Source organism: Embiotoca jacksoni, unplaced genomic scaffold (genome assembly GCF_022577435.1).
Source record: "Embiotoca jacksoni isolate LCO1_2020_lvr unplaced genomic scaffold, fEmbJac1.0.p SCAF_7, whole genome shotgun sequence".
NCBI lineage: Eukaryota > Metazoa > Chordata > Actinopteri > Embiotocidae > Embiotoca > Embiotoca jacksoni.
This window is the reverse complement of record NW_027185425.1, coordinates 8,929,976-8,950,719: the sequence shown is the minus strand read 5'-3', so window position 1 is coordinate 8,950,719 and position 20,744 is coordinate 8,929,976. Positions and strand designations below refer to the sequence as shown.

The 20,744-nt window shown below is 39.6% G+C and overlaps 1 protein-coding gene across 7 annotated transcripts in view; it reads left to right on the top strand.

Annotated features, from left to right (window-relative positions):
• The window catches only part of spire1a (spire-type actin nucleation factor 1a), a 28,443-nt gene extending 8,332 nt beyond the window's left edge, over nucleotides 1-20,111 (top strand). Inside the window, exons 3-20 of one of the 7 annotated variants that reach the window (XM_069176071.1) lie at nucleotides 4,586-4,846; nucleotides 7,085-7,210; nucleotides 9,671-9,745; nucleotides 9,867-10,031; nucleotides 10,229-10,315; nucleotides 11,344-11,473; nucleotides 12,358-12,399; nucleotides 13,292-13,339; nucleotides 13,649-13,803; nucleotides 14,137-14,218; nucleotides 14,378-14,520; nucleotides 15,684-15,707; nucleotides 16,339-16,368; nucleotides 17,189-17,326; nucleotides 17,413-17,483; nucleotides 17,775-17,802; nucleotides 17,960-18,123; nucleotides 18,213-20,111. In XM_069176071.1, the coding sequence (XP_069032172.1) occupies nucleotides 4,586-4,846; nucleotides 7,085-7,210; nucleotides 9,671-9,745; nucleotides 9,867-10,031; nucleotides 10,229-10,315; nucleotides 11,344-11,473; nucleotides 12,358-12,399; nucleotides 13,292-13,339; nucleotides 13,649-13,803; nucleotides 14,137-14,218; nucleotides 14,378-14,520; nucleotides 15,684-15,707; nucleotides 16,339-16,368; nucleotides 17,189-17,326; nucleotides 17,413-17,483; nucleotides 17,775-17,802; nucleotides 17,960-18,123; nucleotides 18,213-18,483 (2,040 nt within the window). In that variant the 3' untranslated portion in view covers nucleotides 18,484-20,111. The remainder of the gene's footprint in view (nucleotides 1-4,585; nucleotides 4,847-7,084; nucleotides 7,211-9,670; nucleotides 9,746-9,866; nucleotides 10,032-10,228; nucleotides 10,316-11,343; nucleotides 11,474-12,357; nucleotides 12,400-13,291; nucleotides 13,340-13,648; nucleotides 13,804-14,136; nucleotides 14,219-14,377; nucleotides 14,521-15,683; nucleotides 15,708-16,338; nucleotides 16,369-17,188; nucleotides 17,327-17,412; nucleotides 17,484-17,774; nucleotides 17,803-17,959; nucleotides 18,124-18,212) is intronic. The other 6 variants (XM_069176072.1, XM_069176073.1, XM_069176074.1 and 3 more) reach the window with 6 other exon arrangements.
• The last annotated feature ends 633 nt before the right edge of the window (nucleotides 20,112-20,744 follow it).

The window sequence follows — 20,744 nt, the reverse complement described above, 5'->3', positions numbered from 1 at the left end:
TATATACGTTTTCTCATCGTCCTGTTTTTTTTTATTTTTTTTTTACGATTATTTGTTCATGCAGTTTGCCCCTAACCTATTCATTCTTTTATTTATCAAAGGCTCACCGATTCAAAAAAATTCCATTTGTTATAAACATGCAGTGCACAGGACAAAAGACTAATTTTACTTCCTTATTTTAACCTCCACCTTGGCAGGTTTAGTGATTTTGCAAATTATTGACTTCTGAGTTCTGGCCAAGTAAGCACCACACACAATAAAGCACCCCACTAAGTGTTAGCACACAGCCATGGGGCTCCATGGGTCGCAGACAACATTTACACTCATTAGCGACCAAACTCACTTGCGTATCTGACCTGTTTGACCACAGTATGTTCTTAATTATGGGTCCTTTATTACTGTGTTTGGTCATCAAATGGCGAGAGTTTCCTAAGTGTACAACATGACCCTTTTCAACTGATTAAGTGGAAAAAAAACTTTTAATTTAGGCTTGGCTTAAAGCTTTAACATGTTTGTGTGGGAAGAGTCAAAGCCACTTTAGGCATGTCATTTTTAATTTAAATATTTTCTTGAATATACATAGTGTTAGCCATGAAGTTTTGTGAACTTGCTCTGAAAAAAACAGTTCAGGAGTTAAGATGACATCTGTGAGTATTGGCCACATCCGTTTTTTCAGGAGACAAAGGTTAGTCATGAGTAAAAAATTCTCTTCCTGTTCGTCACTGATTCTCAAGACGATGTCCGAGACACGGGAGAAGAAGATTCTCTACTCTAAAACATCTCATTGTTAGAAAACCTGAAGCATTTCCTTCTGGAGGCAATGTTGTCATGCAAAATCCTCATACCTTTTTGTTTGTGAAGCGTGAGAAAAGTTGCGTCTGAGAGAAGCTGCAATACACCCTTAATTGACTGGTGATTCATGTATGCGTGTGTTTAGTAAACTGCGAAGCCTGTTTTAGAATTGAAGCTGAATTTACATCCTGCGATACTATTTTTTGCTGTAACACCCAGATGACTCATCCCGCTACATCACCTAAAACGCATATGAGCATGTAGGCGACGTCCTGTGTTACCTATCGTTGGCTAAGACCTCACTGATGGGAACATATGTTTGTTACATCCACCTCTGCTGGATGGAGCCAGGTTTTAGTTCGTGGTTTTCTATCAATCGTCTCAGCCCATGCTTTAAAACCCAGCGGGGGATTTTCTGGCTTGTATTACCCAACTGTGTATCCACATACTTGTTCCCCCTCCTTCTACTGCTGCTCCTCCTCTGCTTTGCCTCCCTGCCTCATTACTCTGAGTCACAAGTCTTCAAATGAGATTTGGGATGTGCAATTGAAAAAGACCAAGCTGAAATGTTTGGTTTTTTCCTGTTCTGCCCCTCAGTCAGCCTGAGTGCTGGTTCTCAGTACTTAAGATGCTTCTTCCCCATTCCTCCTGACAAAAGGGAATTCTGAAGCTGTTACAACACTGACATGTCGCTGTTACAACACTGACATGCTGCTGGAGTTACCCAGCCTCAACTTGTGTTTTGTTAGCCATTTATGTCAGGACTTTATTTGGCAAAAAGAGTCCAAGCTGTCATTATTCATGCTTTGGAGTGTTAGAACCACGGATAACGTAAAACAGATGACTGAGGGCTTTAATTAATAATGTACTAAATTATGATGTATTAAACAGTGAGCCATGTGGGAGTTAATTATCAGAACCCATTTCTGTGTTGGCTGGGAAACTGGGTTTAAACTCACTGTTTTCTCGCTCTACTCATGACCTGCTGGTATAGCAAATGCTCCTTAATTGGAAATATAGTCTACTGTGATACAAGAGGATTTTACGCACATCTTCAGTTTACTCCACGTGGTCCAACATAAACCTTTGCATCATTGTGACCAATGAATGAGACCCCCGGGACGGTCTGTCACTCTGGCATTCCCTGGTCTCTCCCCCCGTCCACTACAGTGCATGTTTTACTACAGATGGATTATAAGGTTACATAATAAGACACTAAGGAAGAGGATATTCATTTTGGCCCTGGAACAGGATTATCAGCCACACACGGAGATGGTTGCTAAATGATAACAGCGTAGCATCACAAAGCTGATCTTTGCCCACAAAGAACACATCAATCGGTTAGTGTTGGGAAATTCAGAGAGCCTGCCGCTACTTTCAGGGTATTTTAAGTAGTGTTAAGTACTTTTTAAAAAAAAAAAAAAAAATTTTTTAAAAGAAGATGATGAATAGAGAGCCAAAGAAAACTGTCAGTCACAATAGTTATCTCAAAGAAAAAGTGTTGCATGGCAGTTTCTAATGACCCAAATTCAGAAACAACTGGTGTGAAGACTTGTCGTATTGCTTAATAGTTTTAAGCAATTTACTTCTTTGACAGTCTGAAAATAATAAACAAATATCTACATTCTTGTTCATTCTAGTTTTTATTCTTATTGATATACATTAATTTTCCAGCATTTCAAGGCTCTGAGACCAATCGACTCATCTGGGTTGGACATGAAGTGTTATTATAGCTTCTCACATTTTTATAGACAAAGATGTAGACCCAGGCAAAGACCCTTTTAAGTCAGCCACTGTAGGACTGCGTCTGTATATTAATGCAAAGAAACGGATACTTGTTATGATTATGATGTATCATATGTAATTATTGACAAGTCCAGTAGTGGATACCAATTTGCCTCAAAATCTGAATGGGATAGCAGCATGGCATCTTCACTCATCAGTGAAAACAATGTGCTTTTGCTGATGAATTTTGTTTGATAAACAGAGGGATCAACTGTTCCCTATAAGGCGGCTGAGAAAATACTCATGCTTCTGAAGGTAAATAAAACATTTAAAAACCTGTTAGACTGCCTGAAAAAAAATGTTGGAAACCTGAAAATGGGGGCTGTTTGGATTTACTATTCAAAAGAGGACAGTTTGACATTAAATCGTTGTCAGAGAGAGAGCCAAGCTTCAGAGAGAGATCAGTTGGAAAAGCAATATATAAGAAACTTAGTGAACTAATCCAAACACGAGGGGTGGCGCTTCAACTCTATATGCCATGTGAATTATGTAATAATTGTTTTTTCCTCAGCTGGTGAAGTTAATGTACTCAAACATGCTCAGTCAACACCCTTCTCTTCCACAGAATACACTCCCAGACTCCACATACAGCTGCTGGGCTGTCCCAGGCACTCCACCCAAACACAGCCAGTCATGCCCATCAACATGAGCTTCACCCACATCAACACTGTTTCGTTTGGGCACCTCCCTTTGTCAACAATGTGGCTCTGAAAAAGAACATGCAACACAATTAAGAGTTAATCCTTGTAAAAAAAAAAAAAAAAAAATTCAACATGACAACATGGACATAGGAAAACATTAAAATTGACTAACTTGAAAGGGAACCATCTTCTAACGAAAATGTATTCGCTCGCTGTTGAAAATTTACTTTTGAAACGTTTGAAGGAGCTGAAACACTGAAAGAAGCTGAAGTTGAAAAGGCAGTTTGATTGTGTTGAGAATTTGAAGTATGTTTTGAAGTAGTGTCAGTTTACACGTTGGTGCCGAGTTAAAAGAAATGAGTGCTCATTCTTTTGTACAAACTAAAAAAGACTTTTCCTATGTTTCATTGCTTCATTAGTAATTAAACTGAACACAGCTGCGCAGCCAGGCGCAATGCAGAATTTCAATTTAGTACTTAACCTGATGTTTCTAAATGATGTTTCAGGTCCAATGTCCCCTGTAGAAGTTTTAGCTGATCTTACTTCCGAACGCTTGTTGATTTGGGAGCAGTGGTTAGATTAAGTTTCCTGGAGCGCACGTGGCAACGGGACATGCTGCAGTGAAAGAACAGCCTTGTGCCATCGAATGCCCTGACGATAGTTGGAGACATGAGGATGAGTTTGAACGAACTGGAAAGACGTGGGTCATACCCTGCTTATTAATGAGGGGAAGCAGAAATGAAATGAAATCATCCCGAGATTATGGTAATAATCATGCTGTTAGGAGGAACACTGCGACCTCATTTCACATTTGGTTCAAGGATGTCTGTTCAGGTGAATTGAGTTGGTTGGAGATAGATAGGGTTGTTTTTCTAACCAAGACGAAGGTGTGATGAAATTGGGTCTGTTCCATGAGGATGTGCTGGTGTGCTATTAATTATAGAGCAGCAGGGGCAGAGACATTTTAAGACTGAGTGTAGTTTGTCAGCTGGAAAGGACATAATATTGGCATACTAAACAGCTTGTAAAAATTTCAGTGGACAGAAAAAATATTAGTTTTTTATTTTACTAATCAAGCTACATTTGAAAAATCCATATTTACAGTGATGTATATTTATTCTGTTTGTTCTTTTGTCTTTCTATATGAAAACATTTTGTGGAAGGCAGGGGATGTCAATCTTAACTTTTGTATGGATGTATATGGATACATCAATCCCTTTGAGAATATAGCTGTGATCATAGGCTCTGACTACAACTGCAAAAGATAAACCGAACCCCACACTGCTCTTTTCATCTGTTTAAAAATATTTTAAAGTATCCTTTTTCGTTTTATCTTCCACAATAATAATCTACAACATTCTCTGCAGGTTATTGACTCGCTGGGTGTCATGATCTACAAAGCTCTGGATTATGGGCTCAAGGAGAACGAGGAGCGTGAACTCAGCCCGCCACTGGAGTGCCTCATCGATATGATGACCAACACAGAAGAAAAAGAGTGCGACCCCTGTCCCGACGAGGGCTATGAGGCCACAGAGGAAGAGGATGAGTGCGAGGAAGAGGAGGAGGAGGAGGAGGACACCTCCACGGGCACAGTCAGCAGCATCCAGAGCTATCGAGACATCATCACGGTAAATTGTAGGGATGTCTGTACTTGAATCTGAACTTGAGGCTTTATAACAACAGGTAACAAAGCAATAAGTGATTGGTGTTAAGTGTGCAGCAAAATGGGAAATGCACATGTAGACATGAAAACAATCTGCGCAATCTGAATTCCTTGAACTGATATTTATTGCATCAATTGTGAGTCATGATAAAGTGTTTGTATTTGATTTGAAATGAGAGCTTAGTTTGCCTGACAGTTTCCATGGGTACAATATGTTCAAAGCAAACGTAGAATCCTCACACTCTGTAATACTCTCATAATATCTCGATTAATTTACTGCAGCGTTTCCTTCAGTCTGATCTCTCAATCCGTGACTGATTGAAATGACATAGCAAATTATTATAAAGCAAAGTTATTATGTGCAGCTCCTCTTTGAATATCTTCTTCTGGCGTTTCCCCCTGTACATTTTTACATCAGTCAACACCAAACTATTTCCCTGATGGGGAACTGTCACACTGTAAATTCCCCGAGTAGCTTTTGAATATGAGACTGGTAATCATAGCTGTGTAAACACACTGGTATTTGGGGAATAAGCTTAGAAATTGTCACAGCTTGTTATCTCCATAAAATGAACTCTGTGTGGAGCACAAATGTTGGGTCTGTTTTTGCTGCTGGTGCGTGTTTACCCGGGCCCCTAATTCCTTCAACAATCATGCTCTTGAACATAAACTCCAATATGTTGCAATGACATGGCTGGATTAGATAATTGCACATTCCTGGCTGACCTCCCTCCTACTTCACGCTCTTCTGTTCTGTCAGACGGAGGCAGGTCGGGTTAGTGAAGGTTCAGCGAGACATGAAGTTGACAACACAAGACTAGAATTGCTAGTTAATCGTCCCACTTGGACAGGGATGGCTGGATGTTGAACATGCTCAATTGCTTTTCTCATTGCTTTAGTGAAATGGAGTGAACTGAAGAATGACTACATGAGTTGTCATCCTCTTACCGAAGCTGTCAGTCTGGGGGTTTAGATCGTAGCCCACCCATTTTCATGTTAATCATGTCTCATCAATTACTTAAACTGATGGCCTCTTTTGTCTGAAATCGTTTATCGTCAAATCTCCAAACTGTGACACTGGCACATGTTGTCTTTTTTTCAGTTGACCTGCAGTTTTTTGTTTTGTGCTGAATAAGTTGTCGTGTTTGCTACAGATAATTGTTTTTGATAATGACAGTGGAAACCACCGATGGAGCAATAATTCAAGCATGTCTGTAAATGCTCTCACCTCGCAGGTGTCATTTCACCTGCGAGTTTCCTTCAGTGCATCAGAATGAAGGCACTATTTACCGAGTAATTCCTGTGCCTAGCCAAGCCCAACAGCCGAACGTAAAAATATGCCGTTCTTCTGGTTACCTTCTTTGTTTCACTGGGGATAATTTGACAGCACATTCCTTACTCTGGCAGGCAGCTTTTTATTATCATCACAATCACACTAGAATACCACACAGGTCGGAGCTTTGAATTGTGCATGGCCGACAGTTGTCTGGCAGTGTTGCTTTAACTGGACAATCCGGTTCACAGTGTTGAAAGTTCTTCACACGGTTTCATGTTTTTAGCCACGTTAACTGCATCAGCTTTATGGATGGAAAATGTCCACCTGTCAGACCACCACATTAAAATATGGTTGGATTGCCATAAGATTTTGTACAGACAGTTATAGTTCCCAAAGAGTGAATTCCACAGACTCTAGTGATGCCCTGACTTTTCCTCTAACCCACCATGAGATGTCATTTTTCTTTTTGTAGGGAAATAATTAGATGGATTGTCATTACATTTTGTACACACATTCATATCCCTTTCAGCATAAATTGTAATAATGTTCTTATTACCCTCACTGTCCATCTAGTGCAATCTATGAGTCAACATTTTAATTTTCCCAGTACTTTTATTCATGACCAAATTCCTGTAAATCTAATGTCAATGTTTTCAGCAGGAGCTGTACTTTGAGTTTCATGCTGATCTAAGATAGTGAGAATGTTAAATATTATGACTGCTTAACATCAGACATGTCAGTATTGTCACTGTGAGAATGGTCACATGCTGATGTTGATGATCTTCAATTTGAGCAATTCAAATACAAATGATTAAAACTCAGTTTGTAGTGACGCAGATTTCTGCCAATATATGTTGGCCGTATTTATTTAACGATTATTCCATGAGCACCGTTCTAACCCATCGCGTCTCTTTTTCGCCTCTACAGTTTTGTTCTTCTCACCTGCCCAGCCCATCAGATGCCCCCAACCATTACCAAGCTGTGTGTCGGGCCCTTTATGCCGAGAGCAAGGAGCTACGTACCTTTCTGGAGAAGATCAAGAGTGCTAAGGAGGTAAGACATTTTGGCGTTATTGATAAATCCAGCGCAGATAAGTGTCACTATATAGCACTCACTTTTAATAACTGTTACTCATCTCTACATTCCCAAATTCAGGTCATTTTGGCCTTGAGTCATACTCAGAACATTTAATTGATTTGCACATCACAAAACTGTTTACATGTGAAAATGAAGGAAAAAGTGCAAGAGAAAAATGTGCTTAGTGGCATGGAACAGATAACAGGACGTGAGAAAGTACCAAACTCTCTTGTCACTGGTGTTTATCATTCTGCTTTGGTATGTGGATTTACTGTGTAGGACTGAACTGGTTGTATTAGGATCTGTTAGGCCGATAGACTTTCTATTGCTGTGAAAAGCAAATACCAGAGTGGTGCCCAGAAACGGCACAATAACAACAAGCGGCCCTCAAAGTGTCAATGGGACCGAATGATTGAGACTGTCTGGGTGTCCCTGTCTGACCCTGTCTGAGAGCTCAGCTACTCTGCGTGACTTAATCCTTCATGGATGTGTTCTGGCATCCTGTATCCCTTGCGTCTGTGTTACTGGAGTAACTGGGAAGGATTAGAGAAGAACTCCCGTTCCTGCTTCCTATTGGCAGAATGTTTTAGACAACTGTTGACCAAGATTTGCTTTGATTTTTCTCCTTTTAAGTATCATTACAAATTAAAACTTGCATGAAAAAAAAACACCATTAAAGAAATATACAGTGGCTGATGTTATAAGTAAGTTCAACCAATAATGTATTGTTCACAGAGCGTAATGACAGTTGAGGTATTTTTGAACATCCCGAACATAATCAAGCTAACTATCCATTTTAAAGAACAGTATTTATTTAAAAAAAAAAATGCCTCATAAAAGTGCATCATGGAGCTGGACAGAAAGCATTTGCCTGAGCTCACTCAAGCTTTCAAAAATAGACATCACATTAAATTATTGCACTTTTACTATTGTGCTGTTGTTTGCCCTTATTGAATTACGGCAGAGACCTCCTTGTCTGACAACATAGCTTCACTGTACGGTATGTACACACTCACTGATGCTTCTGTAGCAGGCCTGATTCATGCAAACAATCTTTTGTAATAGGTGGTTATAGAATCAACTTTAACCTTATTACAGCAATTTAAGGAGCTTACAGGAACATAGGGGGACTCGACTAGACGATTACTAATAAGAAACCATACATGTTACCACACATCACGCATGCTTACAAATTAGGAGGTTAGTCAGTGAGTTTTTCTTTTAGTTTCTCTTACTATTTTTCTCTTTTTTGTACCAGCCACTACTATTGACACCCCCTGTCTTTACTGTCAGTTTTATATCTGTTGGGTGATTTTTTTTTTTGTAATGAGAGACGTGTTCAATGTTAGTGGTTCAAATTAGTAATGACTCCTTGGAAACAGACGGAAGAAAAAAAATTGTTGCAAAAATGCATTTGAATATTAGAAGAGAGATAGATCAGCAGAAAAAAGATGCTTAGAAAGAAGCAGTGTTTCAGCAGTGAACATGGATGTGGATGAAAAGATGTTTACATGATTAATGTTGGGGGGGGAAAGGGGGAAGCAGCTGCTGCTGAAAGCAGAGACCCCTCCAACTTTCCTTCTTTGATCTAAATCTTTGGCATCGAGTTATATTATAGATCATGTTTCATTCAGTTTGTGATAAACCTGAGCTGAACTTGAGACTAGGACAAAGCAATTCAAAGGATCCTAACTAAGCCTGTCACAATAATTACATAATCTCCTGATCACGATTATTTGAGCTGACAGCAATCATTTTGCATAATCTTTAAAATTGTTTCCACTCATCAGTATAAAAACAGCAGGATGAAAGTAATAGAAATGACAGATTTACATCCATATTTTCATTTTGTTTTTCCCCATTTGAGGTTTGACTGGTGCTCCTTTAATGACGTCGTCTCGTTGCGCTCCTTCTTCTGCTGTGATTTAATGGCACAGGAGTGGAGAATTAGTGGGACATTGTCGATTTTGATTAGTGACACCTGACATTGTCAGTTATTTCTTTGTATATTTTAATAATAGGCCATGTAAGTTATGTCATAACTGAAACTGTGCAATTATTAGTTGCAAAAAAGGAAAGGAAAACATATATTGAACCTGTCAACAAGCAGGGCCTTCCATTTACCAATCTGACATCTGAACCAGTCACCCCGAGCTTTCTGTATCTGTTGTAAAGCGCCACATTAATTGCAGGCATTAGTTGACTATTGACTTACTTTTTCTTCTGCTACACTGTCGATACAGGATGAGAAAGGTATTGACATGTTCTTGTGAATCAGCTCAATTAATTAACCAGCCTGCTGTGACATTGTGGGCAGTTTGCCCATCTACTGTGACTGCCATGGTGCACATATTGAATACCATGACAGAGCAAATTTTCTGTCTCAGTTTTTTTTCCTGCCCCTCACCTATTTTTCCCTTCCACTTTTTTGGATAGAATCTTCGGAGGATGGAAGGTGGGACTCGGGAGGAACCAGTTAAAGACCTCGATGAGCTGCAAAATGCAGATTGGGTAAGAAGTCCAACGAGTACCGTGACATTAAACTTGTGGCCACGTGTTGTTAATTACATTACTGCTGCATACATATTTTCATAGCATGACTGCAACACTGATCACATCACTTGCCGAACAGGCACGGTTTTGGGTGCAGGTCATGCGAGATCTACGCGATGGTGTGAAGTTGAAGAAGGTCCATGAGCGTCAGTACAACCCACTACCCATTGAATACCAGCTCACACCTTATGAAATGTTGATGGATGACATCCGCTCCAAACGTTACAAGCTGCGAAAAGTCATGGTGAGTCAACAGCAGCATTTATTTATGTTTAGCCGTTTTCTCTGTGCTTATCATAAGCTAAGCAAACCACTACAATGAGATTATTCTTTTGTTAACAGTCATATTCCCTCATTTTCTGTAAACTTGAGATCTCTAATGTCTGTTTTTTTTTTCTTTTTTTTCTTTTTAAATCATCAAATTGAATCATGTAATTCCAGGTGAATGGAGACATCCCTCCAAAGTTAAAGAAGAGCGCTCATGAGATCATTCTTGAATTCATCAGGTCGCGACCTCCTCTCAACCCTGTAAGTAGTACAAAACATGGTGCCAGAAATCTGTGATACTTTACTCATTGTTGCCTTCCATTTTGAAAATTTGTAGTGAAGTAACTTTAAACTTTTAGGATATTTTAACACCAGAAAGTCCAAACCAAGGGTCATGTTTCTGTTACCATGTTCAATTACATACTTGCGTCCTGCCGTTATCTGGATGGTAGCATTTTATTTTGAATGGTAAAAAATGAATGAACAGACTTATTTTGTTGCTACTATAATATAATTATTAATATGGCATTACTACCCACACTTATTTTCCTCTCAGAAAAGAAGTTTGGAATTTGATGCATTTTTTTCTCGTTGAATTTTGATTTGTTCTTCTGAACAAATTATTTTGACCTATCTTTCATTTTTTTTGTTCTCCTAATGTTCAATGGGATAAGATAGCTTGCCTCAACTTCTTGTAATAGGTCCCAAAATCCGTACAAATCCGAGATCACTTCTTTCGGTCGAATCACATTTTGGTCTTTTGGTGCGGACCGTGGTCAGAGGCACCTTTCACAACTGCAATTTTGGTTCGGACCAAACTGAAATATCTAAAGGTCTGAGCAACGTAGGTGTGAATGCTCCTTTAGTCTCCACTTCATTCAATGCTGATATCTCGTGTATTTCCACTTGAGAAACATTTCTGTTTGCCAATACAGTATTTAGAGACTGATATAATAATTGGCATCCTTTTTTTTCCTTTTTTTTTAACACCGCTGTGGCAATACTTTTTATAACAAGTGACGAACCAAATTTTGATGTCACTGACTAAATACACTGGTATACTCAGTGCTGTAGATGACTGGGTGTGATCAATAGAAAACATAATAACACATGCATGTTCATCATCCCATAACAAGGTGTCAGCAAAGTGATGAACTTTGACTAAAAGAGTAGGTAGATGACTTCATTCAGTTACAAACCTTGCGCTCTTTCAGAGGCGTAATGTGAGGTAAAATCTCACTCCGGTCTCCATGGCAATCGAGTGCTCATTCCTGTGATTGTCATGACAGGTGTCGGCCCGTAAACTGAAACCCCACCCTCCACGTCCCCGGAGTCTCCACGAGCGACTGCTAGAGGGCATCAAAGCTGAAAGGAAGCTCAGGCCAGTTTCACCCGACATGATCCGCAGAAGCCGCCTGGGTGAGACACCGACACACTCGGACACAATATTTACAGCCTGGTATACAAGCACTAATGAACATTTAACAAGAATTTGTGTGCAACACTCTCCTGGACACAACTCGCATACAAGTCATTGGTCTTTTTTTTGTTTTTGTTGATCAAGTGAAGAAATGTCTTCACCTCGTCTCTCAGGGCGAGCGTTGCTGTTGGCTCACTGCATGGCTGCTCTTTATGAGCCTAACCCATCCACTCAGGACAAAAACCATTAACCATGACTTAATCATTCTTTACTGCATTCATCATGATTGCTTCTAACAGCCCTCTTCCTACACTGATCTGTTCACTTAATCCGAAGTGTCGTAGTGTTTACACAAGGATCACTTTGACTGCAGCTGTGAGCCATCAGTTGTTTTCTAGCTGCTAAAGTAGCTGTTAATGTAGTTATTGATCAACGTCCTGACATCCCTGTTCATATAATTGCAGTATGAAATGCTGCCTTTTGAAATGAGCAGTGAATAGGAAGTGGATAATCCTTCTGGTATGTCATATAACTGGTCAATTGGGGATCGAGTTTCAAACCATTAAAAGCAGATAAAAAACAGCACATAAATGTTCACTTTATACCATACAGTGATCTATGCAGTTCACACAAGAGTCCTTTGTTAGTGGCTTTAGGAGGCTGACGTGGAGCGGTTGTTGCGTAATCACACATATGGGACATTGTACAGTTCTCTGAAACTGTTTTGCAAATCTGACTATTATGGTTGCCAGTTAGAGCAGACTATTTTAATCAGCAATATGCTTTATGAACATGGATGATTCCCTGACTTTATCATCCATTTTAACTTTTTCTCCTATTTGCTTCCATTTTCTTTTCTTCCAAACATGGGCATATCTGCCAGTCATGCGACCTCTTAGCATGTCTTACAGTTTTGACTCCGCAGGTAAAGTTCATGTCACCTATTGTGTCTCCATTGTGTTTTGTTCTTGGCTATTTTTAGGGTTAGCTCCTGCATTCTTCCTGATTTAAACACACACACACACACCTTTGGTTTTTGTTTTTTTTATGTCATGCTTGTGTTGTGTACATATGACACACTACTGTCACTTACTGGCTGTTAAGATAAACACACCTTCTATGCCTGACGGAAAGATGAGTCAGCACAGTGTAACTTAATCACAGGATGTGTGAAATTTTATTGATGCTACTTGTGCATGGTTGTGGTAATTTTAGTGAAAGCCTGAAGGTAAAGTAAACACACAAAATGAGAAGAGCATATGTTTTAGGACAGGTGATGCCCCAGATATGGTGGTTACTGCCAGTCTGTGAGCTAGCTGGGGAGGGATAGTCACTGAGCCAGAGCCAGTAATATAAGATTAAGAATCCTCACTCTGCCTTTACAGCCAGTCTGCCCTGCTTGTCACCCTAATCCGCTTTCACTGTGGACAGTAAAATATTACATAACACTGGTGTCAGCAGCCTACCTCGGATAGCTAAACAGTTGAATGGCAGATGTAGCAATACGGTTCACAGGATGACCAAAATCCAAATGGATGTAAGAGAGTAAACTTTTGCGCTGTTCCTGCAATCATCGTCTGTCTCTGTTTCCATATCACTTCCCTTCACGAACCTCTCCCTCTGTGCTTTCTAGCTACGCACAACATGTTTATGCCCGAAATCAGACCAATATTACAGAGTATCCTGTTAATTCACACCTGGTCTGAAAGATGCTTGTTGCTGTCAAGTCCCCACTGTGGTACTAGTCTTGTGTTAGAACAAAACATATGACTGTGTGAGCTCCGATTGAAGGTTGTATTCCCTTAATTCATCTGCAGGTGCAGGGAAAAGCATCAGCACCCCACAGGACTTGTTCCGCAGCTCAGGTAACGTCACATGAAGCAGTGTCTCATGGTGACAAAATAAAATTAAGGATTGTCGGTTAGCTCGACTTCATTTAGTCAAAAATTTGCACAATAATTAGTGTGTGGTTGGTGTTTCTCAACAGTAACTGTGAAGTCCTACAGTAACAATATAAAGACTACTATAGTTTAAAAGGAGGTTTGATAGCCAGCTTTGAAGATAAGGAGACAATTCTTGATGATTTATGGTTCACTTGTAGTATAATATTGTTCATAACCAAAACTATTCCTCCTCCTCACCACTTCACTGATGGATCCATCTTTGACCCACAGACACTCCTGATGCAAAGAGAAAGTTGACTGTCAGTACTCAGTCTCTGGCCAGCGGCACCACGGGACCCAATCAAGGTGGAGCGCAACCGCTGAGCCAGAGGAAGAGGCTGCTCAGAGCGCCAACGCTGGCCGAGCTCGACGGCTCCGAATCTGATGTAAGATGTCTGACTGTTATTGCTCGTGCAATATGATCATCTACTAAATGTGGCAGCTTTTTGTGTTGAGATTCCAATTAGATATGAATTTATTTATAGATATAAATGTATTTAATTGGACATCCTAGCTTTTGCCCACACTATGGTCAAGGTCACATTCTGATTTAATAGCTAAGGTTTGACTTGAGTATGGCTGAAGTAATCTCAAAGACAATCAGTTTGTTTAATATTTGAAAGGAAAATTGTCTGGGTTTGGTTTTGCTGTATGATACTCAAAGTAATTTAAAGTTACTCATCACAAGACTTAAAATTTTTTAATTTTCTGGTCGACAGGAAGAGCCCACGCGGAGCAGCTCCAGTATGTCCACGTCGTTGTTGGAGGACACATCTCCTGAGTCTGTCGTGGGGAATAAAGGTATAAACTTACCTTGAACATATTGTAATGTTTTACATCTTATTTTCTGCCCACTTTGAGACATCCAAGTTATTACAAAACCTCAAGTGCCCCATTCATCATTGTTCCCTCTCTTGCAGTCTTTACATGCATTTCCCTTTTTGTTTCCCATGTCTATAGCTCCTCCAAAGTTCCTGCCTGTCTCCGCCACCCCACAGCCAGATAAGCGCCAGTCTCCACAGAGGCGGCACACTATGGAGAAGGAGGCCCCTACCAGCGTCCGTTCATTCGTACCTCCATCCAGACAGAGCTCCAAGTCTTTGGTGTGTAAACTTTGGGACTTCTTTCTTTTAATCTGATTATTAATGACTGAGGGAATCAATCCTCCGAGTCTGATAACAGATCTGTAATGTTCCAGCTAGTTTTGAAAACATTAAATTACATTGAAAAACTGATTTTACGGCAATATTTGCAAATATATTGGCACTGCATGATAAAACTAACATGGTAATTATTTTTTTATTTTTTATTTTTTTTTATTCATACTTAAAATGTTATTAGGATTAGAATCTCTAATTGGTCAAATTAAATCAAAGTCTTCATGGAGTATAAATGACTGAAATGCGAAATATCCGGAAAGAGTAAAAAGTAGTTTTTCAAAAGCATTTATGATTATAATTCATAAACTGTATAATTACATCACACAATGCCTTTAAACTTGGATATATATTCTGAATAAATGGAGCCCATTACAGATTTTACATCTGCTAACAAAACTGGATGTACAATATTTCTGTTGAATTTACTCGCATCCTGTGACTGGTCATTTGTCTGCAATGAGGTTACTGGTTTTCTAAATAACTCGGCGCTGGTCGTATGATTCTAGTGAAGTTGATGGCTGTAATTGAAACCACAGGACAGCTGCCGTACGAAGGGGATTTAAACGGAATTGGTTTATTCTCACCACTTCTTTCTTTTTAATGGCAGACCTCTGGCGCCAAACCAGAGCCCCTGGTTTCAACCAGAATTAGAAGAAATAGACATTAAATACGAGAGTAAACGGTTCTAATAGGCAGTCATTTTGATTTTACTTTTTACAGCATACCTTTCACAGTATATTTTAAAATTGGAAACTATTGCTGTTATGTTACGGTCTTAAAAACGATCCAGTCGTCAGTACAAACAACTCAATGTTCAGTTTATACAAAAAAAAAAGAAAGAAAGAAGCTAAAAGCACCTTTGTCACTTAAATTTGTGTTTTTTATGCTCTGCCTTTGAAAGAAGCACATGCTCAAACATGCTTTGCCTTTCACGTCGACACTCAGAGTTGAGCTTCTGTCGTCGATGTAAAACACTCAGATCTTTGTTGTAGTTCCCTCCACTCTCTGATACTCTTATTATATCTCATTAAAATGTTTACTCTGGTTAGCCATCATGTCCCAAACACTTACTTGAAGTCGTTTCCTATTTTGTATAAATGCTGCAGCTGATGACGGATCCCAGCGGCAAGGTAACATGATAAATGTGTTGTTTATCCATCACCATTCTTTTTATTGATTTTTGTAGTTTTGTGTTTTCAGTATCAGAAAAGTAGTAAAATACGATGGACACAAGTTAAAGGAGACACGGGAGAGAACATTTGGGGGGGAATGCTCGATCATCAGACAGCAGCTGTGGGTTCTTGGTGTGCATGATGGAGCAGGAAGAAAGCAATTGTTTGATGACAGCTGGCTTCTAAGTGAACTCTTTTTCTGGAAATTGATACTGTCAGATAACTTTTCAATCATGGGAATGACTTGTTGTTATGAAATGAAACATCACGCCACATCAATAGAAATTCCGCTTAATTAATGGGGGGAGCTCACGCAAGAAAGAGAATTTATGAACCAATGTATAAATTTGAATACACATAAAAGACACTTAACATAGTATCTTTAAAAGAGTTTCATTAGATTTGTTGTTAGAACCTCCTCAACAAAGTTGTCTGTAAATAACTGACAGACTCTAATGGATTATATTATTTTATGGGTTTATGGAGCTCTAGTATTAAATTTGACCAAGCATACTGTATGTGATTAGCTTGTTGGATTATGAGGCCCTGTCTCTGTTTAAATTTCCTATTCCATCTGTCTGCTGGTCAGGTGGAAGCTGCGAGTGGTGCTCAGGGCCCGGTATGTCACCGTCACTGCACATCATTAAATCATCACATAACACCGTGTGGGGAAACCGTCCAGAATAAAATATAATTCAATAGACTTGTTTTAGATGAATGGGACCTTGTGTGAATGCAGTATCTGTGGTGTACTGAAAATAACTCGGGGACGGCTAAGAAAAAACAAACAAGAAGAAAAATCATCTGTTAACATTCATAGCAGCAGCTGAGTGTAAATCAGTAAACAAGTTCCCTGAAAAATTTTCACTTCTGTGGAGATTTACAGGCAGATCACCCGGTATGATTTCAGCTTGTCAATTGATCAATTTACTCATTTGTAACTTGAAAATAAAGTTTGGTACACAATAATTAGAATGGAAAACAGACACTGTATGATTATTGGTCCATTGAATAATATTAGCCATAAACATGGAAGAAAAATCATCAAATTATGCTGGCTGACTCACAGATTGCATGTGTCTTTTGATACAGGCCTTTGGCCAAGAATAAAGCAAATAGAAAATAGTAAAATTGATTGCCAAATTGTCGGTCCACTAATGTGGAAGATGTTACATCACCTGGATGTTTTGTTCTTCTTTTCATTGGAAGTATCTCTTATATAGAAGGCTTGTGGTTCCACCTTTATCATCTCATGGCATGTTTGGTCTTTTGGTGAACTGGTGTGCAATGACTGCTTTTTTTACATTTTATTTTATTTTGCACGTAGATACTTTCACATGGTGTTGGTCTCACTGGCAACAGATTCCATCACATATTGCTGTTGCACATTCCTGGATTATGAGTTTACTCACGTGTGGATGATGTGTGTTTTCGTGCAGGAGGAGTTCCGTTATCCAGTGGAGTGTTTGGCTCTGACGGTGGAGGAGGTGATGCACATCAGACAGGTACTCGTCAAGGCCGAGCTGGAGAAGTTTCAGCAATACAAAGACATCTACAACGCTCTCAAGAAAGGAAAGGTAGAAACCACGTGTCACGTTTTGTCACATTCAGTTAAATGCATCAGATACCACATACATCTCTCACCTCGTTGTTTCCTCTCTAGCTTTGCTTTTCCTGTCGGATCAAAAGGTTCTCCTTTTTCACCTGGTCCTACACCTGCCAGTTCTGCAAAAGGTAAATTAAATCACCACCACTCGAGAACCACTCAATTTAAAGGGGGACTGTGGCAATTTTATACTTCAAAATATGTGTACATAACTTGGGGAGTATTGCTGCATGTGTGAAAAAGTTGTATGAAGCCTGTATGCGGGCATCAAGATTTGGCAAGGAGGAAGAATGTCTGGAATAAACAAAAATGGTGTGTTTGGCTGTGCTGCTTCAATTTGGCTCCCATTTTTGTTTCAAACTGTATTTATGGGCAGCATCTGTTCAATCAACTGAACAGTTCATTTTTCTCTCCTCCAGGCCTGTGTGCTCCCAGTGCTCTAGAAAGGTAGGAGGCTGTTGACTTTTATTCAACACACTTTTGGAAGCTCACTTTGAAATGTATTGACGCTCTTGACACCTGTTGGCTGTTACATGAACACCAACAGATGCTTGATCAACTATATGAGCAGTGTTCATTATTTTGGGATGTCTTTTTACTTCAGATGCGGCTACCGTCCAAGCCCTACTCCACCTTGCCCATCTACTCTCTGGGTCCCAGTGCAATGACTACAGAAGAGGCTGGTGCAGCTTCTTCCCCAGCAGAGCCAGAAAAGGCCTCGTCTGGTTCTGGACACAGCCGACACAGCCTACGCAGAAGTGTTTACAAGTAGGTTGCCGCAGGATTACCATGTCTCATTGTATACTGTGAATGCCATGCTGTGTCTAGATAGACACTCACTATTTGTCTCTGTTCAGGTTGTCCAAGCACAGCAGCAGTAGCAGCAGCAAAGACGGACGGTCACTGGACGAGCTAGAGCTGCCCAAGGAGCTAACCGAGGACTGGGTCGTCATGGAAGTCTGTGTAGACTGTAAAAAGTTCATCACGGAGATCATCTCCTCCAGCAAGCGCAGCCTCTGTGTGGCCACCAAGCGGGCCCGTATCAATCGCAAAACCCAGTCCTTCTACATATCATCGTCCAGCTCGGTCAACTTCAGGCCCTCGGAGCGCACCATCAATGAGGTGTAAAACGAAGGACCTTCCTCCGAACTTTTATTTGTTCAATGAAAAAGAAAAAAAAAATCCACTCCTTGGTGTAGTATTGACCCGGACTGGTTCGCTGCAATGTATATGTGTGAGGATTTCCAAAAAAGTCAGAAGTGACCATGAAGCCAGTCCATCCCTCCCTAAGGTTAGTAAAGGTTCTTATACCTTATTCCCTCTCAGGAAAGGTTGCGATCGTCAGTCATAACTAGTCAGGACTCTGCAGTAGCTGCCAGATAACAAAGGACAGCCATGTTTCTGTAAGTGGCATTGACAATTCAGGGCGTGTTGGATGAAATGAGCTGCTCATGTCACCATTGTGAACCAGGTAAGGATGTATGTTTGACACTCAAGTCAGAACAAACAATACAGAAAGCCAAAAGTCTCAGAGAGTAACATCATGTAAATAACACAAAGGCCCAATCTTAGTCTTAGCTCTCAGTAGGTTTTCCAGTTCCCGTTTACTTGTAGCACTCAGGAAGAACAACCGATTGTCATTTTTGACAGAAATGCACTGTAGATCCTCCTGTCTGGTCTGCTGGGGTAGATCTCTGCCAGTCCCCCGCCCCTCTCTTATTCTTCCAGCAACAATTATGCCAAATGTTACGTCTTTCTTTTTTTCTTTGTTTTGCCAGTTTAAATGCATATTTAGGATTATGTCATGTTGCTGAGATAACATGTCGAGGGGTGAGAATAGTCTGATTATTTTTCTGGATGGATTTTAGTTTTTAGCTAAAATGTATATTCAATTCTGTGCCTGGTGCCAAAATGTAATTTCCTTCTCTGAATGCCTTTGTATTTACGGACCCATTGTACATAAGTGTGATAAACTAAACGGGGAATTTTAGGGTAATCCAAGGTTTGGTTTCTTGCCCGTCCGTGTTCCAAACTGGGCAGTAGAAGCGCAGACGCGTAGAGTTTGTGAATGTGTACATGCTGTATATCTTAATTGTTCCAAAATGAAATTTAATATAAAAAAACTGGACAAAGTCAAAGTATAATTTTAACCTGTTTTAAGATTTCTGCCTCTAAAGTTTCTTTATATGAAAAGGTTCATTTATTATTATTGTTATTAAGTTTCTGTCGATTTAATATTAATATTTTATTTCTGCTGTATAGTTTATAAACTCCTCAAGTGTTAAAATATCCCTCTAAATTGCAAATAGCACTTTTATCAGACCAATTTAATGTTTAGGTTGGGTTTCTGTCTTAATTAATAATAATTATTAAAATGTTTGTTTTTCAGTGCCATTTCCCAGGGTTCCTCATGAATGAAAATGTGTGAGTGGCTGCTGGTTGTTTCCAAAAAAGGAATGATGAATAAAAACAAAAGACCCCACTGAGTTGAATGTAGGCATTTTAAGCATATAACTCATTGAAGATGCTTTATGAACATTTTATCCCTTTCAATAGACTCTCTCAGTGTGTTTTGTGACAGTTGTTACCAAACAAACACAAAGCCTAACCAGCCTGTTAAATATGGATGCCATATTCTGACAAAATAGTCCATCTGACAAGTTTTCTTTTAGACCGCTGTAAGGAATGTGTGCATGCTGTACTGTGTTCAGTTTGTTTTTATCAAGGAAATTATAATAAAATCATCATGATTCTTATGTTTGACTCGGGTATCCTATTACAGAATTTAAAGATTTGTTTTCACAGATCTGCATTACAGAGCACTTGTGTACAAAGTAGAAGTAGACAGCAGAGGGCGATAGAGGCACAATAACAATGAAAATCTTGCCGTTGGCGTCACATTGCCCCCGCACACTTGGGGACATCAGGTGGCAGAGGATGTGTATTGCAATCATTTTATAGCACCGCCTGATTCAGGATGGATGCGTCCACTGATGCAGACTGAATAATGAAACGTAGTAGTGTTATAGCAGCACTGTCTGTGCAATAGATTTTCTGCAAGTGGGAATCATGTAAGTTGTGCTGCATAACAGTAACAACTTTAAATGAAAGTTGTGAAAATGTTTGCATATTTTTTCTGAAGTAAGTTTCTATTTGTATTTTTTTAAGTATATAATTAAGTAAAAGAGGAGATGTTCAAATCATTGCTCCAAAGTCCATCAAAGCTAGTTGCAGCTTGCATCTTAATTTAATTTTCACATAACACAACATGAGTGTTGATCTGCTTAATTTTACTGTAAAAAAAAAAAAAAAAATTTCCACACAGATGACAAAATCTCGCAGGCTCTCGGGCTGCGTTGGTGTAAACCTTGTTAATCCCCCCGTCCATC